Consider the following 22,666-nt stretch of genomic DNA (forward strand, 5'->3'; position numbering starts at 1 on the left):
ATCACATCAGGTGGAGACTGGGAGACGTCTACAGACTGTCCTGTGGTACAATCTCATTATGCATGACAGTTTGTGTTCATGACAGCAATACTAACAACATTTACTCACCTTTCAAACTGCAGGTATATTCAAATAATACATCTGAGTTGATATAGAAATGCTAAAGGCTAATATTCAAAACAGTGTTATATATTTATGCATGTCTACATCTGTACATACACCTGCCCAGTTTCTCTATATATGCCTGTCTGTCTGTTAACCTCAGAGCATGTACATCATTTCATATGCTGCACAACGAGACTTAGACTTAGACATTTACCCTTTTCCTGCATCATTTCACTCAACATTTGAATTTGTTACTTACTGTATGGTGCATTATTTCAGCTTGAATCATTATACAGTCACATTTTATTTCTCATGTGAAAATTCCTGCATCCTTTTCTTAGAAGAGTTTCTTGGAAGGAACGCGTCTCGTAGTAAAGACATTATGAACTTGAATAAGGAAAATTGATCAAAATGAGCTTAAAAAGACATAAAGTGAAATATCTTCTTGCTGTTGTCGGAACGAACATTAAAACCCAGGATATTACCCTCTTTTCTGACGTGAAATGATGCACACTGAGTAACATTAAATTGCTCACACATTTTGAGTCGAATTCAGTTCAATTTTGTCCACAGAAACACACAGAGTATTGTTCACCACAATAGCCAGGAGAAAGAGAGCGCACGCAGGTTACAGTGCCCAGGATTTAATTTCAGTCATTGAATTGAAAGCTGTGTCCTTATATCCTGCGATCTCTTGTCAGAAATGGATTTTAATTGAGTGCTGTGTGAGAGATATTACTGGTTCTTGCAATCAAAAGGGCTCTTATCTAGTGATGAATAGCACAGGAGGACAGATGCTTCAAAGGATGGGCGGGGGCAAACCAAACGAAAAGCTAAAGACGAGAGAGAGAGAGAGACTGCGATGCAAAGAAAGAGAAGGAGAGAGAGAGAGAGAGAGAGAGAGAGAGAGAGAGGAGGAGAATTGTAGGGGGGTACATGAGGAGGAAAATATGAGTGAGGGGATTGAATGATAATGTTCCCTCTCCATGGCAGGCAGCGGTCCTCTGCTGGATTTAAGACTTAAGAGATCAAAACACTCATGCATCAAAGGCCTCATTTCTGTCTGTAGGCATCCACTCTGACAGTCAGGCCGGGCCACATGCTTTCAACCCATACGTACATAAATGCCGTATATATTTTCAGGTTGTGTACATTCAGAAGGAAAGCGTGGCCAATGTCGGAGGGGACCTATGAAGTAACACAACACACGCAGTGGTCTGACATACAGTTTACCATGTTTGCCACGGAGGCGTTACATGGTGGATATTGGAGCTGAGACACATCGTCAAAAATGTATGATGGTCAAGTTGAAAAGCGAAAGGGGCTTCTTAAGTCGAGCTGGTGATTCTGTGTGATCCGAGCCCTCGATTAATACTGACCTCTTTGAAGAGGTTCATGAAGCGCGGTCCGAAGCGCCAGGGTTTGTGGCGGTGACACTGCAGGGAGCTGACGGTCATCTGAGTGGCTCGCTGGGACGCAACAGCAACCATGAACACCGCGTCATACATCAAGGCCGCGTCTGTCTGCGGAGGGGGCGTCGAGAGGAAGATGTTGTTGGGATTCTTTTTTTTTTTCATTTATTTTTTCCCCTTACACTACACTTTAAAAGCCACGTGCAATACAGAACTACAGTTGCGACTGGGATGTTTCCCCCAAGGAAAATTATGCCATAAGAGAAATAAACAGGACATAGGATAGATATACTGATGGAATAAATGTAACTGAGGAGTACAGCTTCATCACGCTGAGACACAGCTCCTGCAAAGACAAAGGTCAGCAGATGTTTGTATGCAAACGTGCATGCAGCATACAAACAGTATTGAGGCTTACAGTCATGATTCCATCCATCAGGCCACTCTCTTGTTTGGGACCCTGCAGCCTTTCCGTGGCCCACTTTTCCATTGTGGAGGCTACCCACGGGTCATCTATGTTCAGCAGTCTGAAACCGGTCATGTTGACCCCGCTGTAGCGGTACGGCTCCAAGTCCAACGCAAACAGATCCTGCAAGGGCGAGAGAGGAGGTGGAGATGAGGAGCAGGAGGGATGAGTTTGTGTGTGTGTGTGTGTGTGTGTGTGTGTGTAGAAGGCAGTTCAAGGCCAAATGAGGACACAGAAGATGAGCTTGGTTTTATAGTTACATACAAACACTTGGTCTCCTATATCTCCCATAAATCCACTTGAGCTGTGCATTTTTCTAACTCACCAAAGTCGTGAAGAAGAAATGGTAGTACTCTGTCATCATTCCCATTGACGAAAGCTGCGCAATGAAAAGAAGAAATAAATGTTGCTTATTTCAAATGTAAAGAGTTCTCCAGCAAATCTCTACAGCTACAATGTCATATCTTCAACAACCAACAAAGTAATCCGGCTGGTCATTTCTATTTTGCATGGTGCGTCCAATATGTTATGCATATATATATATATATATATACAACACAAATAACCACACCACAACGATAACAAAACATGATTCAAGAACTGAAATATAGATCAACAAATAAATAACGTGACATATTAGGACAACAGAAACTGTCTGTTACCAACTGCTGTACATTACCATCTAATTTAAAGTAGCTTTGCCCAAATAGTAACAATCTGTGTGATGAACAATAAGTTGTGGGCCATTAAAAATTTTGACAGTGATAAGGGGAAAGTTTTTTTTCATCCTGGTTTATTTACCATATCTTTTAACGGCTGCAATTTAAATCACAACAAAATACCTGTACCGAAACAAGATAATAGGTTTCAGAAGATTTTCTACAACATAAAAAGAGACATTGTGTTGTCCCCAAATGACACAAAAATGTGTTGAAAACAACAACCTGCTTAAGGAGCTCTCCAGCCATGCGATAGGAGCAGTCAAAGATAATGAAAAACTCCTTGTCTTTCTTCAGTTCCTTTAGCAGCGGTCGGGCGTCTTGGTTACCAGGTGTGAGCTGGCGGATCTTGATCTTCAAGTTAAGCTTTGCTGGAGCCTTGATCAACTCCTGCATCCGCATCAGGCCTGCACAACAGCAAGTCACAACTCTCATTTTATCCCGTCTTGGACATTCGTTTTCGTTTTCCCTCCTCCTCTTGCTTAACTTTTCCTATTTTCTTCTACTTTGTTTTTAATCACAACAAAGGAGAACAAACACACACCTGTACGCACGCACCACATTCCTGTATCCTGTACATGTGTGTGCACGACAGTGTGTAATCGAGCAGGTGTGTTGCTACGTGACATTTCAGAAAAATAAATTTCCGATTGAAAATAAAAGGCAAAGAAAAAAAGAAAAAAATCTATAAACTATGACATTTCAGCAGCGGCATTTCGTAATCTATATGGGACGCCGCTGGATGTTGTGTTGTGGTGTGGCTCGACACAGTGTGAAGTCAGAGGGCAGGAAGACTGGCAGCTGTTTGATATGAGGAACCGGTGCCCTCCAACAGATTGGGTTCACTGGCCAGCATGAGGAAGGTGACTGTGATCGACAAGCAGAATTGCATTTTGGGAGTAATTATAACCATGACATATGAATATATTGTAAGGTCCAGAAAACACAAGGCGGCACTTTTGACCCCTTCTCCCTATCGGTTCTTCACTTCAAATGTCATGTAGTGTTTTGGCTGATATCCAGTAATGCAGTGGGAAATAAAATCATTAACTAAATACAGTCTTCAGGTGTACCGCTGGGTGAAACATTAATATGATATTGATATGATAATACGAGACACATTTGTTATCGTAATAAGGTGATAAAACAGATATTGTGTTTTCCTAACTTGTTGTAGCAGTGTGAAATAAGCTCTGAGCATCTTCCTGTTTGATCATCACACCCACATTAGTCATGTTTTCCTTCCTCAAAAGTTTCTTGTAATGTAAAACATATTTTCTGGAAGCAAAAATAATTCATTCATACATTGCAATTTATTTAGTCAAATTCATATCACCCTGCTATAACTTAGTTTTATACTACTCTGCTGACTAAATCAGGTTTGCCTTTCATTATGTCCCATTAAATGAATGGCGGATAAGATAATGATATCTTGTGACTCAGTTTTGAAAGTTAGAGTCTGACCAGTGAAAACAATGGCCCTACCTGTGCTGTCTTCATAAACCACTGTTAGCTTCCTCCACTTGAAGAAGTTGACTACGTCCAGGATGGCCCTGGCGATGGCGGTGTACTCAGGGTACAGGTTGATGAAGAAGGTGTCTTTGTTGTCCACTGACGGGTGTTTCCAGCGGGTCTGGATGTGAGGGACTTCCAGGGCATTGCAGATGGACTGAACAGCACTGACCGAGGAGCTGTGTGAAGGACCGAACACAGCAACCACCCCGAGAGCTAGCTGGTCACACACTGGTGGTGAAGAACAACGCAAAGTTAGGCGGTTGCTGATCGCAGGTTGGTGAACCTGGCTCACTTTCTATGGAAAAAAAGTTGAGCAACACTAATTATATGATTTAACATTTGGTTTGGGGTTAATTGAGCCATATTTCCTTTTTACCACTGGTGAAATGTAACTAAGTACATTTACTCAAATTCTGTACGTTAGTGCAAATTTGAGGAACTTTACTTGAGTATTATAAAATATAGGCTATAAATAAAAATACAACTTTTCATGGCTCCAGCTTCTCTAATGTGAGAATTTATTGCTTTTTCCTTGTAATTATGTAATTATATAAATAATTTCATCAAACAAGCAGTGTGGGCATTTCTCACTATCTTCAAACAAAGCAATTTATTGTGAAAATAATTAGCAGATTAGTCCATAATGAAAATAATCATTAGTTGAAGCCTTTCATGAAAAAAAATAAAGTTAAAATGAGTTCTATCTAAGCCAGCACGGTAAATTGCTGCTTACACATTGTGTATGACTAATTTAATGATATAAAGTATAACATTATTAACAGTCACAGTACTTTTACTTTTAATACTGTTCCTGATTATATTAACATACTTTTACTTGATCGACATTTTAAAATACTTTACTGTTTGGTATTCGTACATTTACTTTAGGAAAAGATCTGAATACTTCTTCCACTGCTACTTGTTACCCAAAGAAAGTTTGTATACTGTGTATAAATGCTAAATGGGGGGGGGGGCTACATTGTGTCTTAAAATCCTTCCATACCTCTCCTGGAAGCTTCAAAGCCATCAAAGAGGTTGATCCTCTGAATGTCGTAGGTCAGGGTGGTGTTGGGCATCAGGGTCTTGTTGCGGTTTATGTTATTTACAGCAAACTTGAACGCCAGCTCGTCCATACTCACTAACTCACTTTCCCGGGTCTCAAAAATACCACCTGCACATGGAGATGGAAAGTTAAAATCAGGAGACAAGATTTAATAATAATAATAACTGTCACTACCAATGTGCAAAAACACTGTAACTGCAGCAGTGGTGGTGATAGCAGATCTCAAAATTAATGGATGCTGTGCCCCTGTGTGGGCTGAGAAATCCTGCTACCTTTGTTTAAAAGAAAGCCTTTCAAAGCCCACCACACAAACTTAACAAAGCAAGACACTCAATCTGAAAGCGCCGTTGTTACATTTCCACTGGTCACTAATTATATGTCTTTCAATGAGTGCTTCCAGAGCACCTTGCAGTAATATGCATATACGCTTGAACTTTGTACTTAGAGAAAGTGTGTACCCACCCTCTCAATTAGAGCTCTAAATACTACATTAAAGCAGATATGAAATATTCATGACCTTGAGACAAATTAATGAGGGGGGATATAAAATTATGATGTTTCAGTATAAAAAGCTAAATGGGAACAGATAGAAGTTAGTGCAAATAGAGTAATAGGATGTGTTTTAAAAAGGCACTGTCCAAAATGTCCGAGAGCAACTTAATGAATAAAAGGGAAAATTGAAAATGTTTTAATTTGTGGAATGTGTAATTATGCCACCCTGTTATTGGACTTTAAATCAACAGTTGTTGGACACAGACAAGTTCAAAACTTGGCACACACATGCTTATGATCATCCCACTGCTCTGCACAGAGCAACTTGTAATAATGGATTTGCTTTTACTTTATAAAATAGAGGAAATCACCAACAGAGGAGCAGGCGTCATGGCCTTGGTGAGCTGCTAAAGTGAACTTCAGGCTGTGAATGTTTTTTTTTTTTTAATATTACAGGCACCACTTTCTAATAAAGCACCCGTGGTTAAGTTTTCATAAGTGCCACCTAATGGCTTCACTAATGGTTATTAAATAATTCAGTACAGCTTTATAGAGAAAAGCTATCAGTAAAAACAAATCTGGGTGTTGCCAGATTATACAAAATCCCATTTTGGTGGTATATCTGTCAGGTTTCAAGGATAGCTGAACCCAAAATGCAGACAACCATGAAGTTTAATGACAAAAACAAAATCTTACAAAACCAGGAATCCAAAATAAAACCAGGCAGGAACAAGAACAAGAACTAAACAGTGGAGCATGATGAAGCGGTAACACGAAGGCCAACAAGAGAACAATGATCCACAGGACGACAGGATTATTAATCAAGCCTGGAGATAAGAAGATTTACAGATGTACATTGGTCCGGATTGTCTGCAACCTGGCAACTGAAAAGTTATCAAATAAAGTTATCAAATGAATTGTTGATAAAGTTATTAACAACTAATAAAGACATAGATACAACCTTTAACACCTTTATAAAAGGAGCCTTATTAGAAAATGGCTCAATATTATATGACTGAAGACAGGTAGAAGACACTGCAGAGGACAAAATGTAGTTTTCACATCATTCACTGAAGCCAGACATGGTTCGGACACAGAAAGAGTTAGGACATATAGATAGCTCAACAGTAAGCCAGACAAAGTTGACAACATTCATATATATTTGTTGTGTAAAGCAGTCTGCACAATCTAAAATTACACCAAATGTTCTCTGCAGCCTGACTTAATGAGGGTCATTTCAGATAGTTACTTTCATGCAAACCAAATCTCCCAGTCATAAACAAAGCCATAAATGCGTTATGTCCACAATAAAAGATAATATTTGTGGTTTCAATGCCTCCAGCTTCAATATTCTACGGGCAGAGAATTAATCTGGAATTCCCACAGAAGCGTGCAAAATGAAGATGAATATTAAGCGCTCGAAGATGAACCATCACAATTTTTCTCCGAGGCATAAAGTATATTCTAAACACTTCATTTCTCAAAGTGGGGAGAAAGTCATACAGATTCAAAGGTAGCTGCTCCTCCACTGCTCTCCCTTTTATATTACAGGGGGACCCAAGGCCACACACAACTGGTCACATGGACCGGCTCTCGGCGGGCTTTGAAGAAACAATGCTGTTCATACAGACTTCTGAAATTGCCCTGAAACTCCTCATCAATGTCTTGTCATCCGAGTGCAGAAGTGTGGACTCAAAAGGCAAGATGAAATGGAAGTAGCATAATTGCTCCTGCGGTGTGAAAGGGCAGGAAATAAAAGGGCTTTCAGAGTTGTGTGGAGGTTCAAAACAGGCTTTTGAAATATGAGTCAAGTGACATCAGTCAAGACAGGGACCAAAATAAAAAAAAACATTAAATGGACAAGTAATTGTCATTCTTGAAGTTACATTTTTAAGGGGAGGTTCCTGAGCATAACACATAAGTTTTTTGCTGCATTGCTGGATGTCATTTTAAACAATGTGGCCTGTCTGTTGAACTATTTGCTCGGAGTAGTAAAGTGTTTTCTTGCCTTTCTTTTGCAGCAGCTGCATTCATTTACTCTAATTTTGGATCTAGTCCAGATGTACTGTTTACCATGAGTGAAGCATGAAGCAGCAAAAGAAAGCACACGCACAGAAACTGGTAATATTTCAAATAGGGCCTTGCCATAAGAAAACACCCACATGCAGCCTTTCTAACATACAGTACATGCACAGATCTTTGAGTGTGACAGGTAATGGTAATCTTGCAAAGACACAACTGTAGACTCAGTATATAACTTCTAACTTCTACAACTTGTATATGCTAACATAATCTTTCTACAAGCGTAATGTTATTCATGCACAGGTAAATATATTTGCTTGTTGCCAAACAAGTGTGTAGGGTAATGAGGGAATAATAATGCCCATGAGATCAGAAACATACACTGGCCCCATTAATTAATAGGCTGGTATGACTCATAATATAGGTCAGAATTTACAATACTGCCAATGTATTCACTGCTTTTAACGCACGTGGCCCCTGGAGTGACACTGTGAGGTAGTTCAGGGTTTGTATTACTGTAACTGGTGCTTTGTAGTGCCCTCCAGTATTTCCATTTCCACACATTCAGTGTAAAATGTGGTAGAGCAGTAGAGCTTTCGTATTCTATGCCTGCTCTTAAGAAATATTCATTTATTTACAAGCACCATCAAACACACACACACACACACACACACACACGGACAAAAAAGAACCTTTAAAGACGTCCTAAATCCTTAGTAATGAAACAGCAGCTTATTAGCAACTATAATCAAGAACCATTAGTCTGTTAACATAAAAATATGATTTCTTCTGCAATTACTGTGATTACCAAGCCCAGCTGTAACAGGAAGAAAACAGTGCCATAAAACTCTATATGTGGTATAGTACAACGGATGGATGAAAGGTTGTTTATCTGCCCGCTGCGGCGGGAGGAACACACAGCACAAGTCGAATTACCGCTAACCAGCCAAGCTGCAGTTTATATCATGTCTGTCCACACTCACATAATATATCTAGAGAAGATTTGTGAGGGTATTAAAGCAGCTATTTTTATAGTTTCACTATTGCTACATAGTTAACGTTAGCATTAGCAGCTGTTTACTTAGCAGTCTAGAAGAAACGTTGCTTGAGTTCAGCATCAAACTTCATCCCTTTGCTCACTAAGAGTCGTCTCCAGCAGTGGAAAGCAACCCTTTTGTTTTGCTTCTGTTTCTATCATTTATCTTCCTCTACTGAAGTTAGCATGCTAACCAGCTAGCTCCAGAGCGGTCGGCCTGTCTCATCACTTTCTGATACCGAGTCACTGTAGAGTCCGGTCTGCTCTGAAGAGGTGGCGCTGCTCAGAGAGACGTGTTTTTATTGTAAATGCAACGATGGCTGAAGCTCTTGGGAAGACTGGTAAGTGTAACACTGGCTATGTAGCCATAGCAAAACTTACATGATGCCAACGTGAAGCTGACCTTTGATTGTTCCAGAGGTTAAATCTAATCACTTCAGCACTTTATCCTATTAGACATTACTTATGAAACTTTGTCATAATTAGCACATAAATTCTTGAGTTATGGCCAAAGACATGTTTAGTAAAGTCACAGTGACCTTGACCTTTGAGCTTTAACCACCAAATTCTAATCAGTTCATCTGTGAGTCCAAGTGAATGTTTGTGCCGGTTGCAATGAAATTCCCTCAAGGCATTCCTGATATATCACGTTCATGAGAATGGGCAACCCGAACACATAATGCCTCCGGTCACGGCTGTCTCCGGCACAGAGGCATAAAGAGCTGAAGAACAAATCTGAGCTTTGTTCCAACCTGTCATGCAGACCTGATCAATCTCTTCAACAACCCGCTGGGGAGATAAAGATGTTTGTTAGAGTGTGTGCCTGTATGTGTGTGTGTGTGTGTGTGTGTGTGTGTGTGTGTGTGTGTGTGTGCGCACATCACCCATCCTTCACTTAACTGTTTAATTACAAATAATTATGTTTTACATTTGTCATGCGTCATTCCCTCCCGCCGAGCAGCTTGAACTCCCTCCACTGTGGGTTGTGACTGCTGCAGTCATAAAAATGGCATTTTAGGGAAAAAAAAACAAAAAAAAAAACAAGGTGTGTTTTTTCCTTGCAAATGAATTAATGTACCTCGGAGCACTAAAAGCATTCATTCGGCTCTCAAATAATGAGGAATAATTTGCCTCAGGAACACACATCCATCTGGCCTACAAGACAGCATAAATGGGTGTTAAAAGTTGCAGAGGACCCACAGGACTCCATAAAGGCATTTTAACATGCGTCTGGGGTTTGCAGGTATTTTTGATCTGCATAAAATACAAGCACACTCCGGATGCACTGAGGCTGCTTAAAGCACAGGGCCAGCTCATTACGGTTAAATTGAGGATGAGTGTAAACATAAAGTCGAAGTTCTTCCATTTGCCTCAGCGGTGATTAATATGTGTTATTTAACACTTATTTAAGCTTTATGGTGCCTCCTCTTCATTAGAAGGTTCAAAAGGGACGGGGAGGGTGTGGTAAACAAAGGAGAACAAAGATCACAGTCCAGGGACCAACACCAGATAATTAGGGTTTTGTGTTTTGATGACATAAACCACCAGAATTAAAAAGATATATATTTGTATTGGAAATAACGACATGTGCTAACATGCTATTTGCACAGACATTACCTGCACATTTTTAATACCCAACACAATCAAAGACGTGTCTAGAGGGGGCTTTGATATTCTGTGTTGTAGTCTCTGTCCGCTGTCTCATCATTAAAACTACCAGACTACCACAGGAAAAAAAAAAATAATGAATTGATGATTAAGCGCTATAAAGGTACATTAGCATGCAGCGATTTTTATTCCTAATTATTGTACCACCATGCCCCACTGCTGTTCACACTTTCAACAGAGAGAGGAGTCATCTTTTATTGGGCATTACATTTCAATGGAGGGCAGTTACACATCACGCTGCCATTCAGTGCATGAGATCTTTCTAGCAGCTCTGACGCATCGCTCAGCTGGACTAGTAAGAGAGTTTCTCAGGGAACTAACTGCCATCGGTGCGTCGCTCTTTGACAACAGGGATTACCGTGCATTTTTACAGAGGTGATGTAGCTACAGGCAGGAGGAAACGTATCTGGGAGGGTTAAAAAAAAAAAAAAAAAAAAAGGGTCTCAGGTGTCAAAATGAATGACAAGACATGTCACAGTACCTTGTTGTTCTGGTTGGGAAACATTTTGCTTTCAACAACAAATCAAAGGAGACGTTTAAATGGGCAAACAAGGTGAAAATGCAGTCAGGGATGTAGAGACAGAGGAGAAGTTGAGAGGAAATAGAGGCTGGGATAGCCAGAAATAACTGAATGTGACTCTGTAAGGGAACCAAAAGGACTGGGAGTACTCTCTGAAAGCCAGTGGCTTACTCAGCAAAGATTATAAGATAATTCTCCTCAACTGTAGCATCTCTGAAGAACAGGACTCTTTTTGTATTACCACTTGAGTAATAGCAAAAAAAAAAGGGGGGGAATTATTTTTAGTTGTTTCTTTCCCATTTCGGCACTGGCTTTGTACCATGAAAGCAGTATGTGTTACAGTAGCAATTATGCTGGCAAAAGAACACAGGTTCCTCTCAGGCTGAGTCTCTCTCAGGTTCCAAATTCATTTATTCTTTTGCTCCCAAATCAGACAGACGCAGGTGCCACTGACTCAGACAAAGAAAGGGACGGATAGAAGCGACTCTCGTCTCGCTCACCAGCCTTAACTTAATCTGCACATCACAAGAAAAGCCCCATGAGACCGCGGGATCAATACGTACAAATGAATACCAATGTTATTCACGCCACTCCGTGACACACACACCGAAGCTGCCCCTCTCTCGTTCCTCACAACCAGAAGTCCTGGATTTCTGCCAGCGCGATAAATGATACCGAGGCAGCCAATTCCACTGTGTATCTGTGCATCTCTGACAGAAGTGAGGCCAGCTTTCCAAAACTCTCTCAATTTGGCCGAGGAGAGATCTATTCGTTTTCCTAATGGCCAGAAGGTTGTTGGAGAGAAAGGAACTAATGAATGAAATCAAGCAGGTTCGCTTTTTTTTTTTTTATAAATGAAGGTTACAACTCAAGTTGAACTTAAGCAACTCGATTTAACCCCATAATGTTCAGAAATGAGCTTATGATAAGTCATAAACTCACAATTTTCAAATTACTGAATTAATAAAGTTATATTTTCATATGTGAGTATATTAATGAAATAACTAGTTTGAAATCTTGGACTCTTCTCTTTAATACTTCACTCTGTGTTTTGTGATATGAAATTGCAACATTTAATGCTGCAGCAAAAAAGCATTTATGGGTCAAAAAACAAACATCCAAAATCTTAGACGAGCGTGAGTCCCCGGAGGTAATTTGATCCTGTTACTTGTTGGGCGGTTTCGCTTTTTATTTTCAGATCCCCCCATAATAGAACTCAGCAGGACTTAAACAGGAGTGGGCGGACAAGCTGACTGTGGAGCTAAAAGGTGAGGTACACATGGTTATTGCCTCTGTCACTGTCAAACATAATCTTATACTATTTAAAACATTATACAGACTCTATTTCCCCCGGAAAAAGTTACACAGCTTTTTTTTTTATTATTATTATTATTTTTAATATTTTTATTGTTAATTATTGAAGTTTGTAGTGGATCAGTAATTTAACACATTCCCTCTGGTCATGCAGCAGACTTTACACATATTAGCATCTTTCATTGTTTTTCCGAGGCTTTCTGGAAGCATCGGGAACCTGATCCGCTCATAGCCATTCTTGGAACCAGCTCCAATTGTCTTTGGCCAATAACTATATAAAAATGGCTGTTTTGTTTGGAATGGCGAAAAAAAAGGAGAAAAAAAAAAAGTGGATCTTGCGAGTGTGGAAGATGGACTCACACACTTCATCTGGCGAGGCTGAGATTTTATAATGAAGAAGGAGGAGGTGTGTTTGGATAAGATCTTGGAGCCTATACTGAAAATTTCTGAGGGTAAAGGTTAATGTCTTGTGTCCAATAAAAAAGCAACTTGCCTTGTATTCCTTTTCCTTTTTTGGAAAAGTCTATTTTTTTCAGTTCTTTTTAAAGAAAACCTACTTTACACTTTGACTCTTGGTATTTGTTATTCCCTAGGATGTGCTGTGTTTGTTTTCTTTTTCTTTCTTTTCTTTCGTCTGATTAAACCAGCTCATGTACAAGGAAAGTAACAACATCGGGAATACAGGGAGCTCGATTTCATAGTTTCCTTTCTTGGGGTAACACATCCTAAATAAAGCCGGTTAGGACAAATTCAAGGGATTGACAAATGATTTGATCAGTCATGTGTAGTATTGCTTACATCTGTAAAATCCAAGAACCAAATCAAACAAATCAGTGTCTCCCTTTGTCCAGAAACTGGCCATTCGATGTAACGTGTAAACAGCAGGAAACCATCATGGGATTGAAGCTGATGAAAGACCTTTATATACACTCACCAAACACGTGGCGGCAGGGCCATAAATAAATTCCTGCAGGTAAAGCTCAGGAGGTCTTCAGGTACTGTTCACATCAAACATCAGAATGGAGAAAAAAAAATTGTGATCTCAGTGACTTTGACTGTGGCGTGATTGTTGATGACAGACAGGCCGGTTTGAGTGTTTCTGAAACTGCTGATCTCCTGGGATTCTCACTCACAAAACAGTCTCTGAAACAAAAAAACATCCAGTGAGCTGCAGCTCTGCAGACCGACACGTCATGTTGACGAGAGAGGTCAGAGGAGAATGCCCAGACATGCTGGAGCTGACAGAAAGGCTACGGTTACTCAGATAACCACTCTCTACAGCAGAAGATCGTGTCAGGTTCAAACGCTGTCAGCCAGGTACAGAAATCTGAGGCTGCGGTGGGAACAGACTCACTAACGAAGGACAGTTGAAGACAGAAAAATGTAGCGTGGTCTGATGAATCTGGATTTCTGCTGAGGGTCACAATTTGGCATTAACAGCATGAATCCATCCAACCTGCCTTGTGCCAACAGTCCAGGCTGGTGGTGATGGTGGTGTAATGGTGTGGGGAATGTTTTCTTGGCTCGCTGTGGGCCCCTTACTACCAATCAATCATGGTTCGAATGTCACAGCCTGTCCGACCGTATGCATCCCTCAATTTACCACAATTTGCTGGCTACTTCCAGCAGGACGAACGCTCCATGTCACAAAGCAAAAGTCGAATCAAAGAGTTTTTTTCATGAACATGACAGTGAGTTCGGTGAACCTCAGTACAGAACACACCTTTGGGATGTGGTAGAGCAGGAGACTGGCAGCGTGATTGTGCAGCTGACAAATCTGCAGAAATGATGCGATGCCGTCCTGTCAACACAAGACGAGGTTTTTTCTGGGTTAACATAATGGTCTGCTGGTAATGCTCAGTGCTGCACTCTTAAGTTATAACTCACTTCAGTCCATCAGCCTTAAATTTGGTACATACATTATAGACATGTTGAAGAAGAGATCATGTGAATTTCACTCTTTTAGAGTAGCCTGTGTTATGAATGTCTTATTGTATTTGACATATGAAATTAAAAAGACAAAAAACACAGAATGCGGCTTCTTTTTCTGAGTTTAAGACCTCACCAACTTGGACTAGGAGTAAGAAGAACATGCAGAATGAACCTCGAGAGTGTTATCTTTACAATGATACCATGAATGAGTTCTGAAGGATCTTGGAATTATAAGTAATTTAACACTTAAAAAAAACTTTTAAAAAAAATTAGCATATAAATACAGGCAGAAAAGCACATAGTCCTGAAGTGATCCTGCAGTTAACAAAGCCCCACCTGGAGCCAAACTTTGCAATTCTATGATTTTACTCACTCTCTTTCACACACACACACACACACACACACACACACACACACACACACACACCGACAAGCGTGTATGTATGTAAATCTCTTAGAGTTGCGTGAATTTTCGGAACTTGTGTTGTTAAAGGTCTGAGCTGAACCATCAAAGCTGAACGTATTGGTCTTGAATGTCTCCTGAATATTAATGTGTGACCCAGAGCTAAACTCCCGATCAGAAAATCTCTGCATGTGCGACTGTGGACTTCACCAGATAAAGTGAACAAAAGCTGTCCATGCTAAAAAAAAAAAAAAAAAGAAGAAGAGGGATCAAACACATGGGCGAGCGCACGTCAAGATATTATCATGATAATTTAGAAAATACTTTATTTTGTGTATTTCAGAGTTTTTTTTCATGAGTATCAGTTTATAAAAAGACAGGATTTTAGCTTAACACAGATACTACCCCCCCCACACACACACACTCAGATATGTCTTTTATGTATTGTTTACTTCACTTTAGATGCCTGACCTTCACTGTGCAGAATGACGTATGTGCAGAGTTTGACACTAAAAAGCTGCACTCACCTTAAATTTGAGACTTATACGTACAGCTGTGGTCCAGTGGGCGACTTACACAAGAGTGATGGGTTGGGGTGAGGGTTAACAAAAAAAAAGTTGAAAGGTCAAAAATCTGTGTCAAGATGTTTAAGTGACAGGAAATGGATCGATGATTTTAACTGACAATTAAGTATAAACGGACTTTTCATTGAATTAGGAGACGTCTTGAGTCCAGCAGTTAAACTTCTGAACCAGTTCGACGCTTTGAATTAGCATTTTTATGGATCCAGGATTTTTCAATGAGGGGAGAAAAGAATAGCTGTTAACTAGAAACAATATCAGACATCAAATTGTTATTGAAACATATCTAGAGGAGGCGTTCACTTCATCAGAAACTCCACCCAAAGCTCCACCTCCGAGCTGAAAGGGCAAGCTAAATGTAGACTCACAACCTGGGACTGTAAATTCTTAATAGGACCATAATGCTTTAATTCTTAATTCGTAAAACACTGACATTTTTTAATTATGCTTACGTGTTGTATTATAAGAGTTGCATATCAATACATGTAGGCTATGGCACCTTCACTATCAGATACATTATTGTGTATTGTCACAGCATTAAAAACTCTAACGTACAAATGCAACCCCATGATTCCTGCTGTGAAGACGACGAATACAATTCTGTGCATTTTTGAAAATGACCTCTATATATCCCAGAGTTTTGCTGATCCAGGACCAGTATTGCATGTGACCCTCTTCTAGCCTGTGGCCCTCCGAGTTAATAACAGGTGGTACTCCACACCAATTCTTCATTTATTCAGTCAATTAGAGCCACATATTACTGTGCGACTCAAAGCCTGAAAGTGAGAGGCTGAGATAATGAACACAGCCCACAGCGCTCACCAGCCTCCTCCTGTCTAATCAAGTCTAGGTGAAGTTCTCTCACTCCTCTTAGCACCACCGCGCGGCCTATGACAGCAGGTCTGAGGATGATTACACCGCCCTCACTGCTTGCATTACATTCATCTCAGTGATGGATAGGTTTCAGCGTTCGTGGAGATCTGCCCCAACAGGAGTCTGTGGAGGCCGGAGGAGTACACAGGGAGGAATCAATAATCTATTACTTTCACCTGCCTGTGTGTCTATAGGTGTGTGGAGCAATAAGCACACATAGTCCTCTGTAATATAACTTGTAATAAGATTGAAATTTGAATGATTTAAAAGACACTTTCAAAGATGGGCTACTGCGTGAGGACGGAGCCTCAGACACAGTGCCTGATGATGAAGTATGCTGAAAGTTCCCATGATGATTTAGAGTCACAAGCATAAAAAAAAATCCCTTCATCAAGAGCATTTTTAGGTGATTAATTAATAGTAAGTGTTTTTAGCTCAGAGCAAAAATACAAGAGGGATCCACCACAGATTTTCCTTACAGTGATTAAAAATTCACCCCTGACTATTTTAAAGACCTTTTCTCCTTTCAGAAAGACATGACTTTGTGTGTGCAGTCAGTATGGAAGTGGATTTGTCCTTTGCTGCAGGTTATCTTTGACTCTGTGCTGACATACACCTCACAGTGACAGTGTAACCTCTCAGATAATAGAAGGAACAGGTAATCCCATAATCACATTTTGTGGGATATAAAGCAAAAGTACCACTGGGCAGATACTCGGGGATTACAACCGCAGTCCAAATGTTTGATGAAAGGAAACAATAAAAAAAGAAAAAAAAGTTAAAAAGCACAGACAAGACCACAGGGATAGGATGTAGTTGGGTGTAGTGATTTACACACATCTAACATGCTCTCCTGTCTCTGTCTGAAATGGGAACACTCCAATGCACCAGCTCAGACACAGGTAGGGAAACACCACCACCACCATCACCATCACCACCATCACCACGCGTAAACAGCTGTTGCGCTTACCGATTCTGAGGACTTGTGCCGAGCTCAGACAGAGCTGCGCCGCCAAGAGAAGGTAGAAGAAAAGTCTCTTTCTTTCCTCCATAGTGCTCCAGGGGAACTCACCGCGAACGCTGACACCATGACAGAGAGACACGACCTCCACCCAAACGTCGGAACACCTGACGTGCCATAGCAGCGCGCAAGTTTTATTCCCACTTCGATCCTTTCCACTGTGCCATCATCACTCCGTCTCACCAAACAAATCACACAAAAAGAAAATACAGAAAAGAAAAAAAAAAAGATGAGGCTCTATAATGACATGAATCCAACTCTCCTGTATGAAATTGATCCAAGTCGCATCTTCAAAATAAAAACTGGCTTCAGAAAATAAAAAAGAAAGTCAGCCAGAGTGAACACGTCCACTTTTACTACTAGTTCATGCGCCTCCGGGGTGGCAGCAGATAGAGAGAGAGTGAGTGCAAGGATTAGTGTCAAGCGATGCAAAATCATATCAAGTTCCGGTGGTATTTTTCAAAATAAAAGCAACCTGAGCAACAGCCCACACCTGGTCACATTGGGATTGTGGAAACGGACATTTTAAATGGCGTCAAATGAAGCGTTTTTGTTCCATTATTCTAGTACTCAAAGGTGTTAGGCGTTTGTGGCCTGTATGGGACCACGTGGCATTCAGGTGCTTGGCTAAGGATACAGCTGTTCACCATGTAGGCCTATAGTAAAATAAACTATTTTCTGCACCTAAAACATATTTGCACCGTTTGAAGTAGGAATGGTTGGAAATATATATTAGCAGAAAATTATATTATAAGAAAATAATTATTTTATTATCATTATAATTATTATAATCATTGTCATCATTATTTATCCAAATAATGGGCACCTGCTTTTTTCTTCTTCTTTTTTTTAACCGGACAGATGAACCTTTACGCTGAAAGTACCCGTGGTCTCATTCGGCTTGTCTCTGGCTACTTTGGCTCAATTTGCTTTGGATTAAGGAGCAGATGGATTGGCAGTGGTTCACTCCACCGGTCCTGATGAGAGGAGAATAATCTTCAGGTTACAGGGCAGATGCCAGATTATCTCTCTCTGCAGACAAACAAGGTCTTTATCTCACTGGAGCACTGGACGCGCTCCCATCCAGTCGCAGGACCGCCGAAAGACAGTTACATGACATGGGGACGTCACCTGATGTGTTCCAACACATTCACAGCCACCTGAGTGAACACTGCATTTTCATTATTCTATTTTGTCAATGGACTGTCATAAAACTAAACTGACTGATGCAGCAGGTTTGTTAAGCCTGGACTCCTGTTTGTTATTGTGACATTTGAAGAAAAAAAAAAGAAAAAAGGAGGAGGCAAAGCTTCCTGGTGCCAGTCATCTCAAAAGTCTTAACTCTCCTCAAGCAAAAATCTGCACCACGTCAGAATTGACATTTTGTTTATCACAATGTTTGTGAACTCTGGCAAGGCTGGGAGCCAAATGATCTGAGAAAACCTGCCAATTCAACCTGGACCTCTGACAAACAGCCTATAGACAAACTTAATTAACTCGGAAAATGACCATCCAGCCTCTCCAGAAGGACTCCTTCGGCAACAATCCTCACTCCACACTAACCTGATATGAATACTGAGCAGGAAATGCCATACATGTAAATGTCTGCTGGTGCTGCATAATTACTGAATTAAAGAATTCACTTCAAAACAAACATATTTGGTTATTTACTTCATGGACAGTGATAAAATGAGGTCCATTCTGATAAAGGCAAATTTAATATCAAAGACATTTTGTCTTATCTAACTGTATATTTGTGTCTTATTTAGTGTGGGATTTCCTTGTGGTGTCTTATCTTATACCACGCCATGTTTTCACTAAATAAAATCCCCCTCAAAATATTTGTTCAGTAATCCATCAAGAGAGCATCGGATCCTTTATTCTTTTCTACACTTTAAACCAGAGACAATAGATTTTCCGCCTGAAACTGAATCTGCAAAATGATCTGGCATCCATCATTTTTATTTCATCAACTCAATGTGATCTTGCAATAACCTCTGCAAAGGAGGTTATGACGATAACGAAAACCCCTCGGTCTCCCTGTGAGAGAGAAAAGTTGGTTATTGAGCTTTATGTTATTGTTGCAGTAGGAAAAAAAAAAAAAAAACAGTCTCACCACTAAAAATGAAAAATAATTATCGCTTTCACACAAATTAAATTTAGAAAATTTATTTTAACATAAAAATGATAATACTCCACAGTTTTTATGTACGAACACAGTTTTAGTACAAAGGGAGGAAGTCAAAGGGGTTCTCACAGGATTTTCCTCCAAGGCCAGTTGATTGTACCTCACAGTCTGAACGTCCTTACTGGGCTGCATCTCCCAGTAAACTAAAGTCTAAGAAACCAGCATCATAATAAAAACCCAATAAAAACATCCAAAGTGTATCATTTCCCTCCACTCTCCTCGCTCTCTGCATCAGAGGAACTCGCAGATTCCCCCACCCCTCACAGTTGGGTATTAAGTGCATGTTCAATACATCCATTAAAAGGTGTGATGACTGTGTTGATCAACAGTGTGTTGCTGTGACGATGACTTATAGTGAAGCAGCACAGCCTGGTGGACAGGAGAAGAAATGCAGCAGAGGGGGGTGGAGTGGAAATAAAGTAAGGAGTGAAATCTGTCTCTTTGTGGTTTGTGATGCTGCCCGACATGACAGAGGTCAGAGGATGATGGAGAGACCAGAGGATGACGTCTGAATGGGTCAGAGGCGGACTGCATGATTGCTCCTCTCCTTGGAGTTACGGTACAGTCACTAACATGGCTCTGCTGGATACCGGTTTTCAAAAACGTCAAAAGAAAATTCAAGTAAAACAGGATTGTTGTAGGAAATATTCTGCTATTTATCAAGGACATGGAGCATGAAGAGAGTTTGGCCTCAGGGTCCAGTATATTTATGATCATACACTGGTCATCAAAATAAGAATGTCATGTTATTCGGGGCAACGAAAGTTAAGACTGGACCTTCATGTGAAGGACACAGGCGCTGGGTCTCTCAAGCCTGTTTCTGGCACCAAACACACAAACGGTGGTTTGTAACACTGGGCAGCTGAATGTGGTGTAAACATTAAAAATGACAGTAAAAATGCAATAATTAAATAAAGAATCGGCAGACTTATCTGTTGTCCAAACTATCTTTTTAAAAGGATATTCTAGGAGGCAAAAGTGAGCTTCAAAACATTTTTTTATACAAGGAGGTTAACGGCACTCTATCGTACTCCTGACTATACACCAATGTGCGGCTGATATTAAGTTAAAAATAATAAAAAGCACAATAAAGCTAGTCGGGTCTCACCATCTTCTCCACAGCAGTCGCTAAGCCAAAAGCCCCTGAAGAGAATCAGTAACACACAGCCCTTGAGTGTTAAAATACAAACACAGTTTCTGAGTCAGAAAAATATAACACCCACATTCCTGTGTTGAAAAATAGACATTTTTGGCCAGAAGGTCACAGTTCAGCGATGACGTCTCTTCAGTACAACGTGTGCATGGAACGGTAGCTGCCTAGAGTCTCTGTGTCTGTGCTTCTGTGTTCTATTATGCACTTACAGTGGACAAAACAACACACTGGCTTGTTTACTTGCGTGTGCATGCAGTGCCGTCTTGTTGATACGTTCACATACGATTTCACAGGTGCGTGAAATGCCTGGGTGTATGTCCGAGACAGTGAAGACTCTGTATTCTTTCTAGTTCCCTTTGAAGCAGCTCGGGATGAGAATCTCTAGGTCTCAAGATTCCTCAAATGAAGCCGAGTAGGTCTTTTTTTTTGTTCTTTACTCACTCGGTGTTTCGGTACTTTAGGATTGTTTGAATAGGGGAGATGCAGGTGAGGTGGGAAGAAGAGGGATGTGTTGTCACACAGGGAGAACTGGCTGAGGTTTAATACCTTCTATACAAGTGTTCTCCTTCTATAAATTTAAAGCTTGTATCCATTCTATCCCCCATTTTCTCGCACTTCTTAAGTGGAAGAAACCGCCATTCGTCTCCTTTCTTCATCTTGTTGTCTATCATTATTATTATTATTATTATTATTTCAGAAGACGTCACTGTTGCACCCGTTAGCATAGTCGTCCCGTCGCACCCAGACGACGTCATGGTCGTTGTTTGTGGCCTCCTCCGCAGCACACTGCTTCAACGGAGCAAGCTTTAGAGTCGGGGTCACACAGCGGGACAGAGAGACACCACAGGCGGTGAAGGAGTCTACCACGCCTGAACCATCACCGTGCTTTATCCGATCAACTTCCTCCTGTGTCAGACTCTGTGCGATCTCACCTCGAGTGTCTACCTGTCCGTTCAGGTTGTGGCTCCTCACCTCTCCGCCCTCTAGGTCGAGTCCCTCCATCTTCCCCTCCAGGTCGGCCGGTTCTGCCGACGCAGCTCGGACAGACTTGCAGTACTCGTCATCGTCACTTAAAATGTCCGTCTCCTTCACCTGCCCCACGCCGATGCCCTCGCCCTGGTCTTCGTAGCAACCGAGGTCAAACTGCTCTTCCACCCATCGGTCTGTGTCCTCTCCTTGAGGTTTGTGGGGTTGGAGGAGGGCGTGCTGGAACAGAGGCGAGCAGGACGAAGGGTAGGAGGGGTCGGAATCGTTGCTGTTGTTGTTGTTGCCATGGAAAACCAGGTCTGTATCGATGGTGAAGCGGTTCCTCACCAGCTTCCTGCGGGCTAGCGTTCGAGATGGAGCCGAAGCTGAACAGAGAAAAAGAAAAAAAGGGACACCTCATTTTATTTTGGTGGTGTCAGGTACAAACATTGTTACAGACGATGTAAGTCTTCAGAGCTATTGGCACGACATGTTGGTCCTTCGTTCTTGGTTCCAACGTAAACTAGAAGATATACTACAGCTTTGTCACCTGCTCTGTTCATGGCGGGCCGTGCTCCTTTGAGGGCACACAGGCGTTTGCCCCCGAACGGGACATACTGCTGGTTGGGCGGGAGAGACTCGGTCTTAAGAAGCTGGCGGCGCTGCTTCTCCCTAAGGATGGAGTGGACTGCTTTCAGGAAGTCCTTCTTACTATCTGGAGAACTGCAAATCACACAAAAACACAACACAAGAAATAATATGCGAGGGAATGTCATATACCTTTCAGTTCACAGGTTTTGAATACATGTGTACAGTTTAAGAATAAATAAATAAATAAATAAATAAATAAATCATACCTGCAGCACAACTGGAAGGTTCTCTCTGGTCTTCCTTCAGATTCGGATCTTGTGTGAACTATCTCACAGACTGCTGTACCCTCCGAGTCTGAGAGAGGGAGACAGGAGCAGAGAGGAGAGATGTGATCTATATTTATAAAAGCATTCAGTTAATTCCTATCATCAATTTCTTTCCCTTTAACAACAAGCCATTAGGCAGATAAACGGTCATACTCGAGCTGTATTGCCAGAGGCTGAATTAAGGTTCATCTAAGACGGAGATAGGAGGCAGGGAAGACAGCATGCAGACCTACTAATGGGTATTTATCAGTTTTGTTTACAAAAGGTTGTCATTTATTTTCTGTGGGAGAGAGAAACAGC

At 41.0% G+C, this 22,666-nt stretch overlaps 2 protein-coding genes across 3 annotated transcripts in view; both read right to left on the reverse strand.

Moving 5' to 3' along the window:
• Positions 1 to 17,238, reverse strand: part of LOC111217242 (glutamate receptor ionotropic, kainate 1-like) — a 43,929-nt gene extending 26,691 nt beyond the window's left edge. Inside the window, exons 1-7 of the mRNA XM_022739023.1 lie at positions 17,092 to 17,238; positions 5,221 to 5,388; positions 4,188 to 4,445; positions 2,928 to 3,109; positions 2,309 to 2,362; positions 1,936 to 2,106; positions 1,485 to 1,628 (exon numbers count right to left, since the gene is read on the reverse strand). Coding sequence (XP_022594744.1) covers positions 1,485 to 1,628; positions 1,936 to 2,106; positions 2,309 to 2,362; positions 2,928 to 3,109; positions 4,188 to 4,445; positions 5,221 to 5,388; positions 17,092 to 17,173 — 1,059 coding nt within the window. The 5' untranslated portion in view covers positions 17,174 to 17,238. The remainder of the gene's footprint in view (positions 1 to 1,484; positions 1,629 to 1,935; positions 2,107 to 2,308; positions 2,363 to 2,927; positions 3,110 to 4,187; positions 4,446 to 5,220; positions 5,389 to 17,091) is intronic.
• Positions 17,239 to 20,877: 3,639 nt separating this feature from the next.
• LOC111217098 (T-lymphoma invasion and metastasis-inducing protein 1-like) overlaps positions 20,878 to 22,666 on the reverse strand; it is a 52,795-nt gene continuing 51,006 nt past the window's right edge. For both annotated transcript variants that reach the window (XM_022738811.1, XM_022738810.1), the window contains exons 27-29: positions 22,307 to 22,394; positions 22,000 to 22,172; positions 20,878 to 21,835 (exon numbers count right to left, since the gene is read on the reverse strand). In XM_022738811.1, coding sequence (XP_022594532.1) covers positions 21,177 to 21,835; positions 22,000 to 22,172; positions 22,307 to 22,394 — 920 coding nt within the window. In that variant the 3' untranslated portion in view covers positions 20,878 to 21,176. The remainder of the gene's footprint in view (positions 21,836 to 21,999; positions 22,173 to 22,306; positions 22,395 to 22,666) is intronic.

The sequence above is a fragment of the Seriola dumerili genome, unplaced genomic scaffold (assembly GCF_002260705.1).
Source record: "Seriola dumerili isolate Sdu_G_001 unplaced genomic scaffold, Sdu_1.0 BDQW01000040.1, whole genome shotgun sequence".
Classification (NCBI taxonomy): Eukaryota; Metazoa; Chordata; class Actinopteri; order Carangiformes; family Carangidae; genus Seriola; species Seriola dumerili.